Source organism: Callospermophilus lateralis, chromosome 1 (genome assembly GCF_048772815.1).
Source record: "Callospermophilus lateralis isolate mCalLat2 chromosome 1, mCalLat2.hap1, whole genome shotgun sequence".
NCBI lineage: Eukaryota > Metazoa > Chordata > Mammalia > Rodentia > Sciuridae > Callospermophilus > Callospermophilus lateralis.
In genome coordinates, this window is record NC_135305.1 from 121,729,277 (window position 1) to 121,750,656 (window position 21,380).

Sequence of the window (21,380 nt, forward strand, 5' to 3'; positions counted from 1 at the left end):
CCAGGTTCTCTTACTAACCAGCAGGTGTGATAAGTTGGCAAATTCTATGGTGGTCACAAAACCACATGTCCACAGGACCTTGGCATTCTAGGGTCAAGCTTTTCTTTGTTAACTCACACCACATGGCCTACACCTCTCCTCACAGTCTAACAACTTACCCAAGATTTTTTTAAAATATATATATTTTTAGATGTTGGTGGACCTTTATTTTATTCATTTATTTATATGTGGTGCTAAGAATCAAACCCAGGGCCTCACACATGCTAGACAAATGCTCTACCACTGAGCCACAACTCCAGCCCATTACCCAAGATTTTGTGTAAATGGATGAAAATTTTTTAAAGCAGTTGGGAGTCTGCCTTTAAGCCAGAACAATGTGACTACTGGTATTAATGTGGGTCTAAGTAAGTTTATACTTTGTTCCTCCTGGTCTATGTTTATTTTTCTCTTTTTGATCGCTGTTTTCTTTTTGCTTAGAAATTAAATGTTGTTTCTATTCATTTAAAGGTTTCCCTCTTTGAGATTTTCTAAGCTATCCAGGGTGCCTTAAGTCTGCCTGTCCCTTAATCCTGATTCTTGCTCCCATTAATTTTCTGTCATACTCATTTCTTGCCCTGTTTGCTGTACTTTCTCCCACTTTCCTTCATACATTCATCACTAATGATGCCACAACCTTTTGTGTAACATCAAGTTGCAAAGTCTAGAGCCCCTTGGTCTTGAGGATTTTCTTCCTGCCTATGTCCCTTCTTAGTTCCTAGCTGGTTGCTGTGTTGAGTCCCCTCTCTAGGTCTTCTCTCCCAAAGGCCTAATATCTGCCTCACACCTTCCTCGACTAGCCTACCTACCCTCCTCTATTACTATCCCCTCACCTTGCCCACTTTTTCCCCTTGTACTCCTCATCATACAGACTCATATTTAAATCTGCTTGTCAACTGTCTTTCCCATTAAATTCCACAGATGTATCTTGTTCAGCACAGGGCCTAAAACCCTGCCTGGCACACAAGCAGTACAGACAAGTAGTAATATTTGTTTTTACAAAATTGGATGCAGCTAAGTCTTCAGTGGGAACATCCACTTAATAGTCCCAGTGGACCTCGTACAGTGAAGAAGAGAAGTATCTTGGGATCCTGTCCACACTCCAGATACAGGGGTGCAGACTGCTCACCTCCAGGTCCCAAAGACCGTCCCCGCCCCCAGCCGAAAAACTGGACTCAAGGGAGCAGGCAGAATAAGGTACTAACATTTTTAATATAGTCTGATCAGATCAATTCACATCACAAGGTCAACCTGGGTTTGCTCATGTATGACACAACCAAGGTACACAATAGCCCTACCTGTTGGCTCTCCTGCCTTCCTGATTCCCAACAGCATTGAAACTCCTACTTTCCTGACCAGACTGGCATTTTAAAATTTTTGCATAAAACTATTTCTTCCATAGACTCCAAACAATCAACTAGCCAAGTTAATTATAGTACATCTAAACGAAGTTTTAATACTAACCCTAACTGTGTGACTGCGGTTTACAAAGAGCTCTGTATCACCTGGGATAGCTTTCAGTAGCAATTCACTACAACTGGTCCTAAAAAATAATAACAATAATAATAATAATTAGAGAATTAAAACCCAACAGCAAGTTGAATGGTTAAAATCGTGTAAGAACTGGAATTTGGGGTGGGGGTGTCCTCAATGGCTGAGCTTGTCCTAGCAGCGAAATTCTAGCCTCCAGCCAGGCTCAGGAAAGTATCCTCCAGGGCAAGGGCTAAGCTCAGAAGGGCTCTTGGAGGACACTCACCCCATGGTCCATGGGATGCTGTAGGCTTATGGTTTCCTTAAAAACAGTTGGGCATCAAGGTTGTATGAGTGGGTGGAGACCCTACTATGATTTATTTTGAGGGATATGGGAAGAGGGAATGAGGAATTAGAGAAGTGGGATGGAACCAAAATCTCTTGAGGTCCCAGAATGCCATAGGGTTTGGGTTTGGAATTGGAATCACTAAGAACTGAGCACCAGGATTCTGATTTCTGCCCATTAGAGAAACCGGAACCGGTGTTGCCTTAAAGGCCTATGTAGTGTTTCTGCCTTTGTCCCATAGAGGGACCTGCAGATATTTCTGCAGATGAGAACCTATTTCTAAAGACCATTTGGGGAATGGGTAGTAGAGAGGGAGTAGGATTGGGGGGAGTTAAAAACGAATAAAAATCTCTCAGCTACAGAACCCAAAGACATCACTTCCCTCCGCATTCACAGCATTTTTCAGCAGTCCCCAGATGGCTGTTTCTGTGGGGACACAGCATCTGCCTCACTTCCCCTCAGGCCCCATGGCTTGCTGGTCCACCTCAGGATCTACTAAAGATGATGCAAATGCCGACTGAACAATCTGAAACCCAAAGGACTCGAGGAGAGACATGTTCTGCTGGGGAGAGAATGGTGAGCCAAGGGCAGGGCCCAAGTCACCCAGGGGACCACCAAGGGCCCGGACATGCACCTTCTGGATGTGTTTGTTCAAGTAGGACTTAGAGCGGAAGAAGCTCCCACATTCAGGGCATGGGTACTTCTTCTCCCCGTCAGACTCCATTTTGTTTTTAGGGACTGCCATGTCACAGGAGAAAGAGCCGTTGGTGCTCTGCTTCTCCGGCGTCTTCAGGTCACTGGCATCTGAGAGGTCACCATAGGAGTCAGAGCTCTCAATCGGATCCTGATGTGAGCATTTCTGGCCTTCTATGAAAAAAACAAAACACAGGGGAGAGATGAGGCCAAGCTTTGGAGCTGCCCCCTCTGGAGGGGTCCTGAGAGGCCTGCTCACAGGCCTATGGAGGGCAGCTGATGGCCAGCCATTGCCCTGACAGAACCCATGGAGGTTTGGCTGGTCAGTCTGGGAGCCTGGAGTGCCTATGGGGGTGACACAGCAGGGCCCTGGGGCTGCCAGCCTCCCTCGATGTGGACTCATCATGCAGGTGCACATGTAATGACTCACCATCATTTCATCATTTCAGCTTTAAGGAAGGGATACAAAGTGGGGACCTTTACTGCTTCTGCCCAGAATGACTCAAAGACCCCCAACTACTAAGTGCTCTCTTGGATGCTTCCTGGGGTACAACTATTCTGATGTTGCTGAGCAGTCAAACAGTGGCCTCATCTCCTGTACCAGCTGGCTGCAATCCTTGCAAGGCAGGCAGAACCAGAACTATGAGGTCTCTACCTAGATGACAAGACTCCATCGATGGCTCAGACACAAACAAATCCAAACACAAGCCCTGACCTCATGTCCTTCCTCCTGCCCAAACCCTTCCAGGACCATGTAGCCAAAGCACACAAATTAAAAGAATTCTGAACAATTGAGTCTGCTGGGTGTCCCTACCCAGGGCCCAGGACAAGTAGACCAAGAGACAACCCTCACTGCTCTGCCTTGCACGACTTACACCGGAGTCTTTTACCAACTATCAGCTTCCTGCCTGGGTCCAGAAAGCCATGCCGGGAAGGGAGGTCTGTGATGGGAGCATGGAGCATGCCATCTCTACCATAGTCCAAGCCCTTGGCCTCATTCCAAGACAGTAACAACAACAATGACATAGAACACAACAACCTGAATCAACCAATAAAGGTGGGCCTGGGAGCTCTCCACAAACCAACTCCAAATCCGAGATAATCAGGTAGTTCATTTATTGCCATGCATCTCACAAACACAGCCCAAGCCTCTCCAGAAAGGGCCACTCAGAGCAACCAACAACCTCTATTGTGGGAGAAACCAGTCATTGGCTCCTACAAGCTCACAGGGTCAACAAAGGAGAAAGCATTCAGTTGCAGCTCCACACCATCCTACGGGCAACAGGCAACCGACAGGCCCAGAGGGACTCATCATGCAGGGCTTCTCTTCCTGCCCTGGGCCTGGGGTATCCCTGCAGGGCTCCAGACAATAGGGGCTGGCCACGTGGGAGGAAGGAGGGCTGGGGAAGAGGAGGCGGAGGCTGGACTTCGGCAGTGCCCTAAAGCTTCACTCAGTACCCTGGAGTGAGATACCCACAGTGACTTTTATTCTGGATGCCACTGCCACTTCAATCTCTGAGCCTCCTCAAGGCAGCCAGAAAGCCGGCAGCCTTCCCGCCTCCCCACACCCGGCCCAGCGCCCCCACAACACAGTCTGCGCAGAGAAGCAAAGTGCAGAGCAAGGGGTCGCTTGCCTTTGTTGCCATAGGTCCTGGCGCAGTGGAACGCTGCTCCCCCATTCAGGATGGGCTCCTGGTGCCTGGAGACCTGGGGAAGGGGAACACCGTGGTGGGTTTTAACATGGACCTTTAAGTAGGAGGCAGAGGAGAAACCTAAACAAGACAAAAGGAGATGAGATCCCGCGGCCAGCAAGAGAGACCACTCTGCTCCCCCGCGCCTCTCCTTTGGCGGCTCTGGCTAGCCTTCCCAGGTCAGCTGCACCTAGAAGGGACCCCCTCCTTGGCTCAAAAACAGCTGTGGCCAAATGAGCCAAGTGGCTGAGGATTAACTGTCCATGAATCAGCTTCTCTGAAAAGCCCATTCTGAAAGGCTCATTGAAGGACCCAGCCGGCCACCTGGTAGGATGGCCTCAGATCCTGCTCCCAATTGCCCTTGGGCTTGAAGGATGCTTCAGTGACATTTTGAGTGGATGGCCCACACTCCAGGTCAACTGCAGGGACCATGGCTAGAAATGTGGCCAGATAAGTACGTGGGCTCTAGGACAGCTCCAGGACCCCAGCCAGCAGAATGCCTGCTTAACATTTGTTACAGGGAAACTGAACATCAAACCAGATGGCAAGAAAAGGAAATCCTCAAGGAATGCCTCCAAGGATTCCCCTCCTTCTACCTGTTAAAATATGTTCTCTTTTGCTAACTTTCCTGCCTTCAGAATAATTGGATTTAGTAACTACTTAGACCTTCTGAAGAACAACAACAAAACTAGGAAATTATGTTTAAGAGGCATGGTCATCTCTATATTGGTGCTCTTTTGGTTCATCCACCAGATTCACTTAGAGAAGAAGAAACCAGGATGAACTCTATTTGTCTTTATTTTGTTTTGAGGGAGGGGCAATCCAGCCATCTTGGAGCTAGCTGTTCCAACTTACTCCCAGGTGCTCTGGTCAATTTGAGCCATGAGATATCTCAGGCTGGGAAGAGTAGCTATTGGGCCAACTTCTACAGCAGCCACAAGTTCAAGGATACAGTATCAGTTAGGCCAGGTAGAATTTCAACTTTAGTTTCACAGGAAAGAGGTATGTCACTGAACTACACTGTGGTCAAGGATCAGAAAGTGCCTTCAGTAGGAACCAAAGCTTTTTTAGTATATGGCCCACTTGGGGTGCAAGTGCTGACAGTGTCCCTTTAATCCATTCTAGATCTGGTCAACACATTCTCAGACACTCTCAATCCCTTTTTAAATTACACAACCACAGGATCACAGTGAGATCTATTGCTAAAGGGTCAGAGGATAGAGTGTACTATATAATGTCTGCCCCAAATTTGTAAGTCTGAATACCATAGCATTTTGCATGCTGCTAGAACTATAATAAAGGTTCACCTTTAGTAAATAGTGGCAGCATACCAGGGCCTATCATATTGCCCATATTATTTCACAGAATTTTCCTAACACCTATGTGTTGGGAATTATTATTATGAAACAAGAGGCCTGGACTCACTCTAATCCTACAATCATGTGCCACCAGAATTTGGCAAGACTCTTTAATGAGTCCTGTATCTTGGCCCTGGTGCTAGAAACATCCTTTGGACTCTGTCAGTAGATTTCACTATCACCAATATTCTGCCATATTGGTGGGTTAGGATGGAAGCAAGTAGTAGACAGAGGACTGGCCTGTGGAAAGCTTACACACTCCCAACAGCAGCAGTTGGTGGTTCTGGAAGGAAATGTGAAATACAGAGAATTTCTTTCCTATCAACACAGCTACTTCAAAAGATCTGCATGTACAAGGTGACAGTGTCCTGTCCTGCCTGGGAGAGTGAGCTATCTTGGATGGCAACTTGAAGTGGTTGGCCTGGGGCCAGTCACCAGAGGACAGACTGGTTGGGCCCATGTAAACATTTAAAAAAGGGAGGCTCTAGGCAAAAACAAGAAGACAAAGCTACTGGGAAAAGGCTCTTAGTCCTGCCCCTTGAGTTGGTGCTGTGGGAACCTCCAAAACCAAGCTAAAACAGGAAATATTGGCCCCTGGCAAAAAGCACAAGAACCTTATTATAGACATTTTTTTTCCCCTTTGGTTTTTAATCCTTTGTGGTCCTCTAAAATAGCTGAATGTCCCCTATCCCTGCACTGCCATGGCATGCCGGAGCAGATGGGAAAGGAGGGGGAAAGCACCAGAAATTATTATATTTACTCCTTGTAGGGAGAGTTATACCAGGAGAATACAACAGATACTCAATAAAAATTTTCTGCCTTTTCCTGAAAGGCAGTCTGAGAAACATGTGGCTGGGTCCTCTTAACTCTATCCCAGCTGTAGATTGTACTATCTATAGCAAAACCACTTGGCGGGGTAGCAGGAATGGATCCACAGCTGCCACTTAAAGCCCAAAATTTAAACACAGAGCAACTTGGCAGCCAAGTATTGGGATGAAACAAGCTGAGCTTCTGAGCAAAACACGGCTTTTAAACCAGACATATTTAGCCTTAATTCTAAACTCACCAGCCCATTCACCACTGATTAACTAAGAGCCTGAAGGATCTGGATCCATGATCCATGTGACTAAAATGCTTTATGCACATGTGGATGCTGCTACAACCAAAGAAATCCCCTCTCCAGAGATGAAGAGTTTATTAGCAAAAGACCACTGCTCCTCAGTTATATTTTCTTGCCTGGTGTCCCAGCAATTCACATTCCAGAAGCAAATTCTCCTCTGGCAGATTCCATGTCCACGCAGGGATTAGAGACTGCTTTTTCTCTGTGCAAACCCTGGAGAGGCCATATTCAACTGTGCATTGGGACTGTCAATTCATGAGAATGACAAGTTGCCTGGGTCATTTGGAGGGATACCAGGGGACTGAATTCAGGGGGACTCAACCACTGAACCATACCTCCAGCCCTATTTTGTATTTTATTTAGAGAAAGGATCTCACTGAGTTGCTTAGAGCCTTGACTTTGCTGAGGCTGGCTTTGAACTTGAGATCCTCTTGCCTTAGCCTCCGGAGCCACTGGGATTACAAGCATATGCCACCGAACCCACCTTCTTCTATTTTTAAGCAATAATGTTTGAATCCAAATGTCTCTGTCAAAGGCAGATTCCCAATAAGTCTATTCCTTATCCCCATATTTGTACAAAGATACTGCTATAGAATTTGTTTGTTTGTTTGTTTGTTTTGGTGGTGCTGGGGATTGAACCTAGGGCCTTGTACATACTACGCAAGCACTCTACCAACTGAACTATATACCCAGCTTCTGCCATAGAAAATTTTTTTTAAAGTCAGGCACAGTGGGGCTGGTGTTGTAGCTCCATGGTAGAACACTCGCCTGGCACATGTGAGGCACTGGGTTGGATCCTAGCGCCACATTTAAATAAATAAATAAATAAATAAAGCTATTGTGTCCATCTACAACTAAAAAAAAAAAAAAATTAATTAAACAAAAAAGCCAGGCACAGTGGTACATGCCTGTAATCCCAGCAATTTAGGAAGTTAAAGCTGGAGGATCAAAACTTCTTCGAGGCCAGCCCCAACAACTTATTGAGAACCTATCTCAAAATGAAAACAAAAACCAAAAAACCAGGGGGGTGGGTAGCTTAGTGGAAAAGTGCCTGTGGGTTCAATACCCAGTACCAAAAAGGTAAAGAAAGAAAAAGAAATTTTAAAAGAAAGAAGAAAATCACCAGGCCAGGATCTTCTCTCCTTCCCAATATTCACAACTCAAATGATTTCTTCAACCTGAGAATATGGGAACAAACTTTTCTAGTTATAATATGCTCTCTACCACAAACAATCTTCTTCTACAAATGATAAAGAACATGTCCTGATATGTCTCTAGGATAAAGAGAGTCACCTGTCTCCTAAACTTTTTTTTTGGGGGGAAGGGGGTACCAGAGATTGAACTCAGGGGCACTTGACCATTGAGCCACACCCCCAGCCCTATTTTGTATTTTATTTAGAGACAGGGTCTCAATGAGTTGCTTAGCACCTCGCTGTTGCTGAGGATGGCTCTGAACTCTCGATCCTCCTGTCTCAGCCTCCCAAACCGCTAGGATTACAGTCATGTGCCACCATGCCAGCTGTCTCCTAAACTTGCATCTGACTCAAGTGTGGGGGTAGGGCCCACAGGCTATATCTTCCTACCTTTCCCATTCTTCACAGCCAGTAGTTTTGTAGCAAAGGCTGAAAAAAGGCAGGTCTATAGGTAGTTAAGTTGATTGTTCAAGAACTGTTGAGACTGAAGGATCTCAGAGGATACCTGATTCAAATTTGCAATCCTTCTGCTTCAGCCTCCCGAGAATCACTGGGATTACAGGTGTGCACAATTGCACCCAGCCACCTAATTCAGTCTTAACTGCTCTGACCAGCTAGCTAACATTTATCCTTTGCTTGAACTCTTGCAAAACTAATAACTTTTTAAAAAAAATTTTTTTAAATGTTTTTAATGTGCTGAGGATGAAACCCAGAGCCTTTCAGGTGTGAAGGAAGCACTCTATCCCCAAGAACATCCATTTCTTCAGGCAACGCCTTTGTATTCAGTCTTGGTGGAGGTAGAGCTAAGGATGACACAGAGCTCTCTCTCTGCATTCTAATTCCAATCTCTCAGTGTTGTTACTGTCCAGAAAGAACCTCTTCCTCTTCCTAGAAAAAAAGCCTTCTTTCCTCTTCCTATTTCTGCCCTTGAAATGAGTCCAGAGGTGGCATTATGCTTCTTCTCTTTGATAAAGACTACAATTGTTTTCTCTTCCTTCTGAATACCCAGCATGGTTAGTACCAGAGCTTTCTTTTTTCGTCTTGGAGGAATGGGACTTCCTCCTTTGACTATGGGACCCAAAAATGTTTAAACTGTGATCCAAATCTCGTCTTGTCTTTTCTGAGAAAAGGTGGACTCCAGTTTACTCCTATGGATTCCCCACTCTAATCACAAGGCTCATGACTGTTGCCCAAGTCCTCTCTGCTAGCTCTTGGGGGGAAAAAATTCTGAGATACAATAGTTTTTGGCTTGGCCACATCAGCTATCTCCTAACTGGGTCAATTTTCCTGCTGTTCCCAGCTGCTCTCAGCTCTTCTCCTGAGCTGGACTCCCAAGGATCCTGGGTCTCTGATCCGCAGTCTGGGCTGGGTTTTCCAGGTTTTATCATTGGTATCCTTTTCCATTCTGGTTTCTGACCCCAGTTCTGGGACGGGGAACTTCAACACTGACATCTTAATAAAAGGCCTGCTGACAGTGCGTTACAGCAGGTTTAGAGTTATTTGGGTTACTGTCACGGAGCCAGGTTAGCATGAAGCAAGATAAACAACCAGCTTTTTCTAGGGCTGAGGCAGTCCTGGCCAAAACTGTTCTGATAATTTTCCCTGCATGCACAACCCTACTGCTTGCTCCATAGGGGAAGCTCCCACCAAAAATGGGCTGTGACATGTCAGAAGACAGGACAGACAGCCTAAGCAGCTTTAATTACTACTTCACCAACTTTCACAGCAGGTTTTCTAGTGGAACAAACAACAACATCCAGTTGCCTTCATGGCAAACCCCAGGTGTGAAGTCTCAGGGAGGCACCCAGTTCCAGGATACCAAGAATCCCCTGCTATTCAGCAACCTCCCCACATCAGGAACCTCAGTACACACAGAGACAGCACAGGCACCCAAGGAGTTCAGTCAAGACCTGCAGGAGTGTTGTGCTTGGTCCAAACCAGAATGTCTTTGAGAGGTATTTTTCCTACCATTTTTACAAAATACACAGATGGGGCCTCCCAAATGTGTAGTTCCTTGTGGGTTCAGAAAATGTTCACTTACCTTGTTTCTTGAATGCACACAACAACTCTGTGAGGTGGGAAAGGGAGGTGTTCTTGACCCCATTTAAAAAAAGAACCTGAGACTTGGTGAGGATAAGGGGGAGCTCAAAGCCACATAGCAAGGGGCTGGGACTCAACCCTGAGCCCCTGACTCCTGGTTCAGTGTTCAACCCTCTAAGCCATACCCCAGACTTCCAGACAAGAGTGCTCCAAGAGATGCAGACACCCCAGCAACATCTCACATGACCAAAGCAAGAATGTAGTACAGAAGCATCCTCACACCCACACAGACAGCTGGCCCAACCTCCTGTAGCACAGACAGAGAGCAAGCCTCCTCCACAGACACTGTGCTTGCAAACACAAACTTCCAACACTTCCAACAGTCAACTAGACCCAGCAGAGCCTGATTTCATCCATCTCAACTGCTGCCACAGTTAAACAATACCTAGGCCAACCTCATCCTCAAGCACACTGCCCTGCTCAGAACACCTACTTTCCTCTCTTGTCAAGGCCACATGCTTGAGTTTGAGCTCTCTCTTCTGACCAACTCTGCTAGAATGTTTCTGCTTCTTGTTCATCTCCAGCTTGACCTCCTCCCTTGCTGCTGATTCATATGCCAGTGAATCAGCCATCAAAATCTTTGAAGCAGGACCCCTTTATGTCCTACTCAGAACCAACAACTCCCCTTCCAACTTCAGTTGTTAAGTAGCATTTGCAAAATGCATCCATCCTGTCACCTGAGCAGCAGATGTGTTATGGGTCCACACTGGGGAATCACCTCTCTCCTATTTCCATCTTAGGTCTCCCAGGACCTTCCATTTCAAGCACCCCAAACTTCTTAGGAAGGAAGGGATTGCAAACAGCTAGCTGGGTGACGAAGGCATTTATTATTCAGTGGGAAGGGAAGGCTGTGCAAAAAGTAGAGTCTGAGGCAGGGTGGTCAAGACACTCCTGGGCCTCCCATACAAGCTTAGGCCTATCCTCTGGAAGTGAAGAAACACTGGGAAGATTACCTCGATTACAGATACTGCAGAAGTTGCTGGGCCCCTCACTGTGCTTCTTTAGGTGGTCTGCCATGTATGCTGCCCGCAAGTACTTCCCACACACCTGACAGGGCACCTTGTCTTCATGACAGGCCAGGTGGGAGCGCAGACGGTCTCGGGTGGCAAAAGAAGCATTGCAGGTCTGAGGGCAGAAAGAAAAATGAGATGAGATGAAACCCTACATTCCTCACTTGACCAACCAAAACATGAAACAAAAACAGGTTCTGGCCAGAGCATGGACTCTCTTTAGAAGGAGCTTTAGAGTCTGGCTCAGGCTCTCGACCCAGAATGCCAAGTAGCTGTTCTTATTTCCCATGATGCCTTATAGAACATCTGAGTTGGAATTACTGGTTCTATGAACATTCCCAGAACATGGCAAGATAAATTCTACACACCTCTACAAAGTTAAGTGTTAGATTTTGTCCATTCTTTCATAGACACACACACACACACACACACACACACACACACACACACACAGAATTGTAGATGGACACAAAACCTTTATTTATTTATGTGGTGCTGAGGATCCAATCCAGCGCCTTATACATGCTAGGCAAGCGCTCTACCACTAAACCACAACCCCAGCCCAATATTTGTTCATTCTTAATCATTAAGCATTGACTTCAGGTGTGCTGGCTATAAGTGAATTACTGGCATCTAAACCAGTCTTTCTGTTCTCCATCCCAAGCTTTCCTCTAGTTTTAAACAAAGAATTCAATTTGTTCATTTTATTCAAAAGGGACATTAGTCTTGGTTGCAGAGAAATGGAAAAGCAGGATGAAGCACAGAGATGACTCTTCATAATAATTTTATGACTTTGAATTGAAAAAGCAGCCCATCAGCTGAGCACAATGGTACATGCCTATATCTCCAGCAGCTTTGGGATAATGAGACAAGAGGATGACAAGTTCAAGGCCAGCCTTGGTAACTTAGCAAAAGGTAAAATAATAAAAAAAAGGGCTGGGGATGTAGCTCAGTGGTAAAGTGCCCCTGGATTTAATTCCCAATAAAGAGAGACAAAAGTGTCAGGGAGCAGAGGAGAGAAAGGAAAGAAAGGGAAAGGCAACAGCTCATAAAATTCTGCTAATGTGAGAATCCTCGGAAAGAACAAGGCCAAGAAGTGGAAGCTTTGAAAGCATTTGTGAAATGTTAAGGTGAGGAAGAGCTGGTAATAACAAAACAATGATATCAGACTACACTGACTGAGAAGGACCTGCCCCTTAGCCTATTAGAGGCATCTGTCTCATGTAGTCCATCGTTACAGTTATAGCAGCCTTCTGAGGAAGGCTGTGTGACCACTTCTAGTTGTACACAGCCAAGGAAAGCCATAGTGTGAACAGTTCCAGGAATAGATGACCCAAGCATTTGCACCCCGGGTCCCAGGTCCCAGGTCTCCAGGTATTTCCCAGTACCAGAGGACCTTAGTATCGGGCAATATCTCTCCCTACCATCCCTTCCTCTGCTGAGATGTGAAAAGGTAACACCAGCCTTGGGGGAAACAAAATGTCAGAAAGCCTGAGAAGGGGTGAAACTAGTTGTGTTCAAGCTATTTTGGTTCCTTGGAGGTATTTCAGGGGTTCTAGTCAAGTTTCACTCGTTTCTTTCTCTATGTGTGTGCTTACTGTTTTAGAATTACGAAAGAAAGCAGCATTTCCCTTTAAGGGCATTATACATTTCAGATCAACTTTTTTCCCCCAGTGGTGCTGAAGACTGAACTCAGGGCTTCATGCATGCAAGGCAAGCACTCTACCACTGAGCCACATCCCCAGTCTACAGATCAACTATTAACCCACTGAAGAACCACTACCCATTAACTAACTAGAATGGAGATACTCCAGTAGTCTGTTTAGAAGTAGATCCTCAGGACCTGAAATCTCATGGTAAGTGTCGGAACACTGTCACTATTTACAAATGTTTATCTGACTCCTTACTATACAATCAAGGCAAGAAGCAAACACATACAATGTTGTAGAGGTAGAAGACATCACCATTTACTAATCTGGCTCCAAATATCTCTGCTCTAGCACAAACCTTGCTGTTTCCAGTCTTGTTTTATTGTAAAAGTGATAAACTTGAACAGAACAAGTTACACTAATGCAATACTGCTTTTATCTATTGGGTTTTTTTTATTATTATTTTAATGTTCAGTTTATTTGTTTGATTAATGAGGAAGCTAACTTTAGAAAATGAATTTGCCCAAAGCCCAAAACTTAGCTACTGAAGAAAGTAGCAATCTCTAAAAAAGAAAAAAAAAAAAAAAATTAGCAATCTAAACACCCTTACCACAGCCAGGTAAGTACTGGAGTAATCCTCCTAACTACTCAGATCTTCTTTTCCCAGTTTACATCTAGGAAAATGGAGACTCTGAGAGGACACAGGACAACTGGGGTGTAAACCAGCTCTGAGTCTGCTCTTTCCATCATCAGATTCGGTACAGGTAGCATCTTGTAATTGAAAAGTGCTGGTGCTTATTAACACAGTGTACTTGGTAACCATGACTTCCCTGCTAGGGAAAAGTGAATGGATTTGTACAGGGAAATTTCAGCACTTGGGTAACTTAGAAAGCATCCTACAAGCCAGGTGCAGTGGTATGCCTATAATCCCAGTGACTCAGGAGGCCAAGACATAAGGATCATAAGTTCCAAGATCAGCCTCAGCAACTTAGCGAGACCCTTTCTAAAGAAATAAAAAGGGCTAGGGATGTAGCTCAGTGGTAGAGTGTCCTGGGTTCAATCCCTGGTAAGAAAGAAAAGAGAAGAGAAGAGAAGAGAAGAGAAAGAGAGAAAGAAAGAAAGAGAAATTAAAGAAAGAGAGAGAGAGAGAGAGAGAGAGAAGAAAGAAAGAAAGAAAGAAAGAAAGAAAGAAAGAAAGAAAGAAAGAAAGAAAGAAAGAAAGAAAACATCCTGGGTACTTGGTCTTATGATCCTAGGTGGGCCCCTCCTCGGTCTGGCACCTTGTGACCTGATGACGTGCCACAGTGGGAGAGAAACTCAAACTTCCATCCAGCCAATCAGCCTGTAAACCAGAGCAAGGGCTGCCATAAATATCACTGGGAGAAAGGGTGTACCTGTCCATTTATCCCACAGACAAGAGTTGGTTTTGCTAGGCAGTGACCTGAGAACCACCCTTCCAGCAATGAGCTGGAGTATGTTCTAAGCCTCAGAACTCAAAGGAAGCAACATGGATCAGGTATAAGAAAATGGAGCTGAAAGCACACATTCAGCATTCTCTCTCCAGTAGTCCCCAGGAGAGGGAGCCAATAGAGGGGTATGAAAGAGATGCCTTGTTTCTCTTGCCAGCCTTTATTTGGATCTGCCCTCTAAAGGCTTTGCCTGTCATGCTTTTCTACCTAAAGATGATAGACAGCCAACCCTCAATTATCCACAAGTGGATTGTCCATTTGGGGATTAGCTAAGCAAAATTAAAATCCCAGAGCAGGCTGGCTTCCCCCACCCCATCCTCCATTGATTATCTCTCAAGGAATGAAAGCTAACTTCAGCCCGAACAAACATAATTAGGAATGTAAATCTGCTACTGGGGAAAGAAAACACACACACACAACAAAAACTTTCACTGTGTTACAAAGCCAAGCTGAAGTGATTGTTGGCTTCTCTGTGCCAGGATTAACCCTCTATGGCTAGAGTCCCCAAGGTTTTCTGGGTAAATCGTAAAAGTGTACGCGTCCAAGTCTAGGCCTGCCAGAAGTTCAGACAACATAAAACATGAAAGAGCCTGGTCACACGACCCAGGAGTAAAGAGAATTGGCCGAGAGACAGATTTCAAAGAAGGGGACACCCAGAACCTCCAAGCTAGGGTCACTCAGGAAAAGAGTACTCCCTGTTCTGCAGACAAGAAGACAGAGGGACTCTGATGGGAAGAAAGCCAGCTAGCAGCAGAATGCTGATCACTTGTGGTACTTGAAATGCTTGCCCTGCCCACAGCCAGTGCTTTACACAGCCTGCTAATATTAGGAAGCACATCTGCCAGGTCCTGGTCCAGGCTTCCTGAGCTTGGGCCATCACCTCTGGTCACTATCACTCAACACTGAGCTCACCTCCCACACTTTCTAAAGGTTTTCTTTCTGAGAGTTGAGCAGCTTGGGAATGGGGCCCAAACAGTACCAAGGACACTAGTGTACACCCCTACCCCTGGTAGTCTTTGAAGTCTGGCAGCTTCAGAGGACATCTTGAGCAGCCTTTTTCCTACTGTGGAGGAAAAGTCTAATGGCAAATACACAGAGGTTCAGCTCCATATGCCTTGTTAATCCCTTCTTCTTGAGGGTACCCTGATTCATTCCTTCTCTAACCAGCCCAACAAGTGGGGCCATTGGAAGCAATGGGAGAAGTCTTAAGTTGCTCCCCACTCTCAGTTTTAGGCTACACTCCACCTGGGTGACATGTCCCACTGGCACAAATCTGGCAGTGCCTGGGGCCCATGAACCAGTCAAGGAGAACTGGACCAAGCATCAAGTAGACTTGTGAGTCCCTGCCAAACTTGAGGCTTCCTACCCCTACATTCAGATGGGCTTTCCACTCAAGCCATGGCATCAAACTCTGTAACTGGCCCCTTTCATCTGTGGCATCAGGAAGGGCTGAGAGGTTATATGGCCTGTGCCCAACCTGCCAAGGGCTCAAGGAACCAACTCCCAGAAAGCCATCTCTTCACTTCTGACGCTTTCAGCATACCTCATGCCAAACAGGTGCCCTTACTGTTTAATCAAGCCCAGAATATGAGAGCCAGCATATCTTCACCTGCTGGGTCCTCATTAGGAGAGTTCTGACAACAGGGCCAGAAGGGGGTGAGCAAGTCTGTGAAAGTGTGTGCTGGAAGAGCAGGGCAGGAGTGGGGCTTATACACCAAGGGACAATGATGTCAGTGTTATGACACAGACCAAGGACAAAACACACAAAGCCTCAAATGTTAGAATGAAAACTTTTATCATCACTCCTCTTCTCCCCATGGAGCATGCAGGGGCTGAGGGACATACCAGTGGGATCGAAGGATCAATATCTGCTTTTTCAACCCCTAAAGCCATATACTGGAATAGCCCAATATAAAGCTACTGGTTAGTTTAGTTCCTGAGCAGATCAGCTAAAAAAAACCCCAAAAGCACAAAAGTCTAATTTACTAGCCAGAAATGAAAGCAGGACCTATCTGAATGGGAAGGGGAAAGGGCAGCACAGTTGATCCTCGGTGGAGTTGCACCAGAGGCTTCTCTGGAGGCAGTATCACTCCCAGAGCGGGAGGAGGGTGGCCAGACCCCACTTCCCATGCCTTATGGGAAAGTGTTGCCAGGGGAGGAAAAGGAAATAAACTAGTGACTTAGTTCCTGGGAAAGCACCAACCTCCAGCAGGCCCAGGCTTACCACCTGTTCAGCGGTTGGGGGAAAGCAGGCAAGAGATCCCAGAAAGATACTTGGAGGCTAAGGATCCAGAAGGGTGCTCCCTGCTACCCCTATCTGGGGACCCTGAGCTGGGACAAACTACCAAGTCATTCCTGGAGGAGCTGGGCATGATGGGCAGGAACCACCTTACTGGCCTCTCCTAAAACTGGGGTCTCAGGCCAGTCACTACTCCCATTCCCCTCCACCGTACACCATCTCCAAGGAAGCCCAGGCTAGCCTACAGGCCACTGGGTAAAGGCCCGGCTACTCTCTGGGGTGGTCCAGCCCTGCCTCAGATATCCCGGCGGGGCTGGGCAGAAGAGAGCGTTGCTGGAGTGTGTTGGGCCCAGGTTTTCAAGGGCTGGGAATGATTTTTTTAGAGAAAGGGAAAAGGCGGTGTCAGGAACTGAATGGGACGACCTCCACAAAGCAGGCTGGGCAAAGTCCCATGATGGCAGGTCGCTAGGAAGAGGTTCCAGGGGCGGCAGGCCGCTGCTGCTCCCAACCCACACCTGGAAAAAGGGCAGAGAGTGCAGGTTACCCCCCCAGGCCACCGGGCATGCCCCCACTGCCCTCTGGGCTCCTCCTATTCTGCCCGGGGCTCCTCAGCACACTACCTGGGAGAGTCAGAATGTGCTCTGTGATGAAAAAATCAGAGATAGAGAGAAGGAAGCAGGCAAAGATAGATCCCAGCAGGCCCACCCTGGGTCATCCTCTTTGGCAGAGACCACCTAGTTATAGTCTATGAAAAATGTCCATGATTGGCCCCTGGGGGCTTTTTGCCCTACTATAGCACATCCATCCCTCCCTACAGGTCTCCCTGAACCCTCTCCCATGCCACCAACAGTTTAAGGAGAAGTAGCTTGTCCATGCTAGAGGTTGTAGTAGTATCCACAACCCTGTCTTGCCCTCATTTGGTAGCAACTTGGCCCAGGAGAGGGGGAGACAACCAAGGAGAAGACAGAAGCATGTTTTCCATTCACAAAGGAATGTTCAGTGGCCAGGAGAGGAAACTCAATTTTCTGGGCACCAGCAGGGTCCCCAGATGTTGTTCAAGCAGACAAGGGTAAGAATCTCATCCGGCCTTCCCAAAGTGCTGCTACTATGCAGAGAGCCTGAGGGAAAAGGAGACGCTTACTCTCCAATCCTCCAAATGCCCTGACTGCTTGAATCTGTGGCTCAGGATAGTTTAAGCAGGTGTTGGTGTTAAGAGATAAGACCACCCACTCCTTACTACTTGCCTCCCTCACTGCCTTGTACTCTAGCCCTAGGGGATCTGGATGGAGCTCTAACTCAGACCAGACAAAGGGGAAAGTTATTGGCTAGACCTCCCAGAGCCACTTAAAATCTGTGCAATACCTGCAAACTGCTTAGAACCAGCAGTTGGGCCCAGCAAGGTATCAGGTCCCCCAGGACAACACTTGTACAATGTGGCCCATCATCCAAGGAGCCAACAAACACCAGGAGAGGAAAGCCAAGCAAAAGAATGAAGACAGAGACAGGGTGGGAACCAAGACCAAGCAACCAAGAAGGAAAGAACATCAGCCATGGAGGAAGGAGGGCTGGGGTAAAGAACAAAGGAGGACAGAGGGAAGGTAGAGGGACAGAGTGGGGATGTGTGCAAAGCGGTGGTCAGTCAGCCGGCCCCAGCACACACAGCAGCTTGCTCATGGCCGAGGCTGTGAGAACAGCAACATTCTCCTTCTGCCCATTTTTGCCCTGGCCCGGCCCCTACCTGACACTTGTGAGGTCGCTCAGAAGTGTGCACCTGCTTGATGTGTCCATTCAGGTGATCAGGCCTGGAAAAAAGACAACCAAGAGGGACTTAAAAACAGGACATGAAATACGAGGTACAAATTTGACCAGACCACACAACACCCACAAGGCCCTACACACACACTACAGGAAAGGACTCCCTCTTCTCTAACCCAGCATGACAAAGATAAGTCACCACCGGGGTCTGGCTCCATAGGCCCAGGCTCTCTGCCCTAGTTTTCTCTAGAGGGGGAAGGGAAGTGAACATTTGTTTCTGATTCTGCCTACCCACCCCTGACAATTCCCCCCAGTAGAAACTCAAATGATTTCTAGGACCGGAGGTAGAGGCTTTAGAATGAGGCCTTGCTGCAGCCTTTCCGGGAGGGGGTGTGATTCATTGTCCAGACTAAAGCCCCTTAGAAACTCAGTGTTCCCCTCCCCCAGCCTCTCCCGCCACAGCAGCCAATGAATGCCACCCGGATGGAATTCAGTCCCCAGAGACCAGCAATGAAGCCTTAAGTCCCCAGCTAGGCTGGTAAGCCAGATGCCCGCCTGAGCAGGTGGGCAGGGGCTGCCTGACCGGTAAGACTGGTTCCTAGTTGGGGCCCCTCTGAGGGAGTTCTCCATCCCTAGGTTCACACACAAGGTCTTCAAGATTCAAGTTAAAACCAGTCTTTTATTCTGAATATTCTCTAAGAGAAAAGCAAAAAACAAAACAAAACAAAACAAAAAGCCCTCTGCTCCCAGACAAGTCTTCAGTTCCCTACCAGGCTCACTAGAAAGCGAATCTAAAAAGAGGTCCTCCCCTCCTTCCATTCTCTCCTGAAAACTAATGAGTACCTATAGGGGATCTGTGGGTTTGATTAGTTTCTGGGGCCACCAGGTTACAGAAGATCAAAGATTTCAGTATTACAATGCAGCTCTAGGCGCTCAGCTCTGTGTCTCTCAATCCCAGGATCCTGTAAGGGGCAAAGCTGGAGTCTGTACTAATCCAGGATGGCTGTGTTGGGGGATCTGGTGCCTCAGGAGTGTAAAGAGTCCCAGATGCACTTGTTCCAGTCCTTCCCTCCACAGCTATTCAAGCAGGGAAAGTCTGCAGAGGAGCCCAGCCTCCCGCCCCCAGAGTGGGCCCCACGCCTGGTGCCGGAAACACAAAGGGAGCCCAGGGAGAAGAATGGCCAGGCCATGGCTCTGGCCAGAAGAATCTGGCCCCTTCCCACAGGCCCCTTGGGAAAGACAGTAGGGCATGTCTAGTGCCAGAGAACTTGCCTGAAGGAAGAGAAAGCAGGTCTTGACCACCCCATTTCAAAATGAATACCCTTAAAACAATTTCCTGAAACCCAGGATGGTCCTATTAAGATCTAGTGATCCTCCACAAGTCCCACATCCCCAGATCTTTGCAAGAAACTGTTACATGAACCAGAACTAAGGTCATGGGAGGGGAGGGTGCCTTTCTCACCTGGAGAAGCCTTTCCCACAGCTCTGGCAGATGTACGGCTTGCCCACCGACCCATCATGGGACCGCACATGGTAGGACATGCGGTCTTTTCTCTTGAACCGCAGCCCACACACAGGACAGGAGTAGGGCTTCTCCCCAGAGTGGGACAGCTTATGCCGGTTTAGATGGTACACATCTCGGAAGATCTTGCCGCAGATCTCACAAGCCACCTGCTTCCTGGTCCTGCTCCTCTTTCGCGGGCCATCGGGGTCCTCAGAGATGGGGAGCCCATTCTCACCCAGCCTCGGAGGAGGCAGGTCGATGTAGCCCAGTTGGAGGCTGGTGACACCATGCTGAGCCTCATGCTGCCGGAGGCGGTTGGCATCAGTGAACACCTTCCCACACAGGCCACACGGAAGGATGCCTGCCTCCCTTAGGCCCCCTGGGGACCCAAACATTGAGTCCAGCAGGTTGGCCTTCCTTGGACGGCCCCGGCCCCGCTTGCCACTCAGTGGAGGGGCACTTGATGTCACATTGGGAAATGGGGAAGTCAGCAGTTGGGGGGACAGGGGTCCAGCCACCATGGGCAAGCGGTCCACCCCAGGTAACACAGGCAAAGAGGCTTGGCTCGCAATGGCTGCACCTGCGGCCCGGGCTGCTTCCTCCTCAGGCTGCATGCTGCCTGCGATACCATTGCTGTTGGCTGCCAAGGCTGCCCCGTTAGTCATGTCCAAAGGGAAGCCCAAGTCAGAAGTCCCAGGGGGCCGAAAGAGCATGATGTCGGCCCGGGCAGGGGGCACCAAAATCTGCACATTGGACTGTTTGATGACTTCCTGGCAGATCTCGATGACCGATCTCATCAGCAGGAACTTGGCGGCCGTCATGAGCTCTGGGAAGCTCTCCAGGCGAACCACGATGCGGGAAGTGTAAGCGAAGTCCAGGATGTCCCCGAACACCTTGGAACTGATGGTGTGCATTTCCAGCTCCCGGCTGCCCCCGGCCCCGCCGCCAGGAGCTGCCGCCGCGCCCCCCACATCAGCGGGAGCCCCGTCTGCAGCTCCGCCGTCGCCCAACTGGGCACTGAACACCGACTCAAAGTACTCGCTGCAGGCGGCCAGCACAGCGCGGTGCGCTGGGAAGCTCTCATCGCCCACCCGCAAAAGCACGTCGCAGAAGCGCCCGCCGTTTTTGCGCTGCTGGTTCAGGTTGTGTAGCATCTCTGTACTGTGCCTGCTCACCTGGTAGGTGTAGCAGCCCGACGGGCCGCAGGAAGCGTCGTTTACCCGCTCCATGGCCACCGCCCCCTCCCCACTAACCCGGCCGCGGAACCCTCCGCCCGCCCCCCCTCCCTTCCCCTAGGCAGCGAAAAGCGGGGCGCAGCGAATGTGTCCACACTCCCCACACGTGCCCGCCTGGGGCTCTGTAGTCTCGCAGGTGCGCCCAGCGCACACGCCCCCTGTCCGGATCGTACTGTCTAGACTACGGGGTGCACCACTCCCAACATAGCCACCCCCACCCCAATTGGATAGCTAGCAGCTCTCTTCTCTCCGCCTGCCCGCCTCCCCTTCACAGTCTACCTTCACGGGGGTAAGCGAGCGAAGAGGTGCGCCCCTCCTGCAACCGCGCCTGCCACCTCCCCTCCCGCCCGCCAGGCGGCGCCGGCGCGCAGCCAGGAGGGGCGCGCACACGCGGGGAGGAGGAGGAGAAGGGGTCCGCCGCGCAGGCGCGCGCGCGGCTTTTCCCGGGCCCGCTGGGGGCGCGCGCTGCGTCCCCTGCAAAGCGCGAGCCGGGGCGGGGGCGCCGGAGCAGA

The 21,380-nt window shown here is 48.5% G+C and overlaps 1 protein-coding gene across 4 annotated transcripts; it reads right to left on the bottom strand.

The window, feature by feature from the left end:
• Positions 1-1,134: 1,134 nt before the first annotated feature.
• Positions 1,135-20,862, bottom strand: Patz1 (POZ/BTB and AT hook containing zinc finger 1). 4 transcript variants are annotated; one of them, XM_076865598.1, is made up of 5 exons: positions 19,592-20,862; positions 18,113-18,176; positions 10,961-11,132; positions 4,180-4,317; positions 1,135-2,719 (listed from the first exon to the last, which is right to left on the bottom strand). In XM_076865598.1, the coding sequence occupies exons 1-5, from the start codon at positions 20,860-20,862 to the stop codon at positions 2,301-2,303; spliced, it is 2,064 nt and encodes a 687-aa protein (XP_076721713.1). In that variant the 3' UTR covers positions 1,135-2,300. The 4 variants fall into 4 exon arrangements, with proteins under 4 accessions (XP_076721713.1, XP_076721722.1, XP_076721731.1 ...); XM_076865616.1 differs by having other exon boundaries at positions 2,594-2,719; positions 4,180-4,252; XM_076865607.1 differs by lacking the exon at positions 4,180-4,317.
• Between the last annotated feature and the right edge of the window lie 518 nt (positions 20,863-21,380).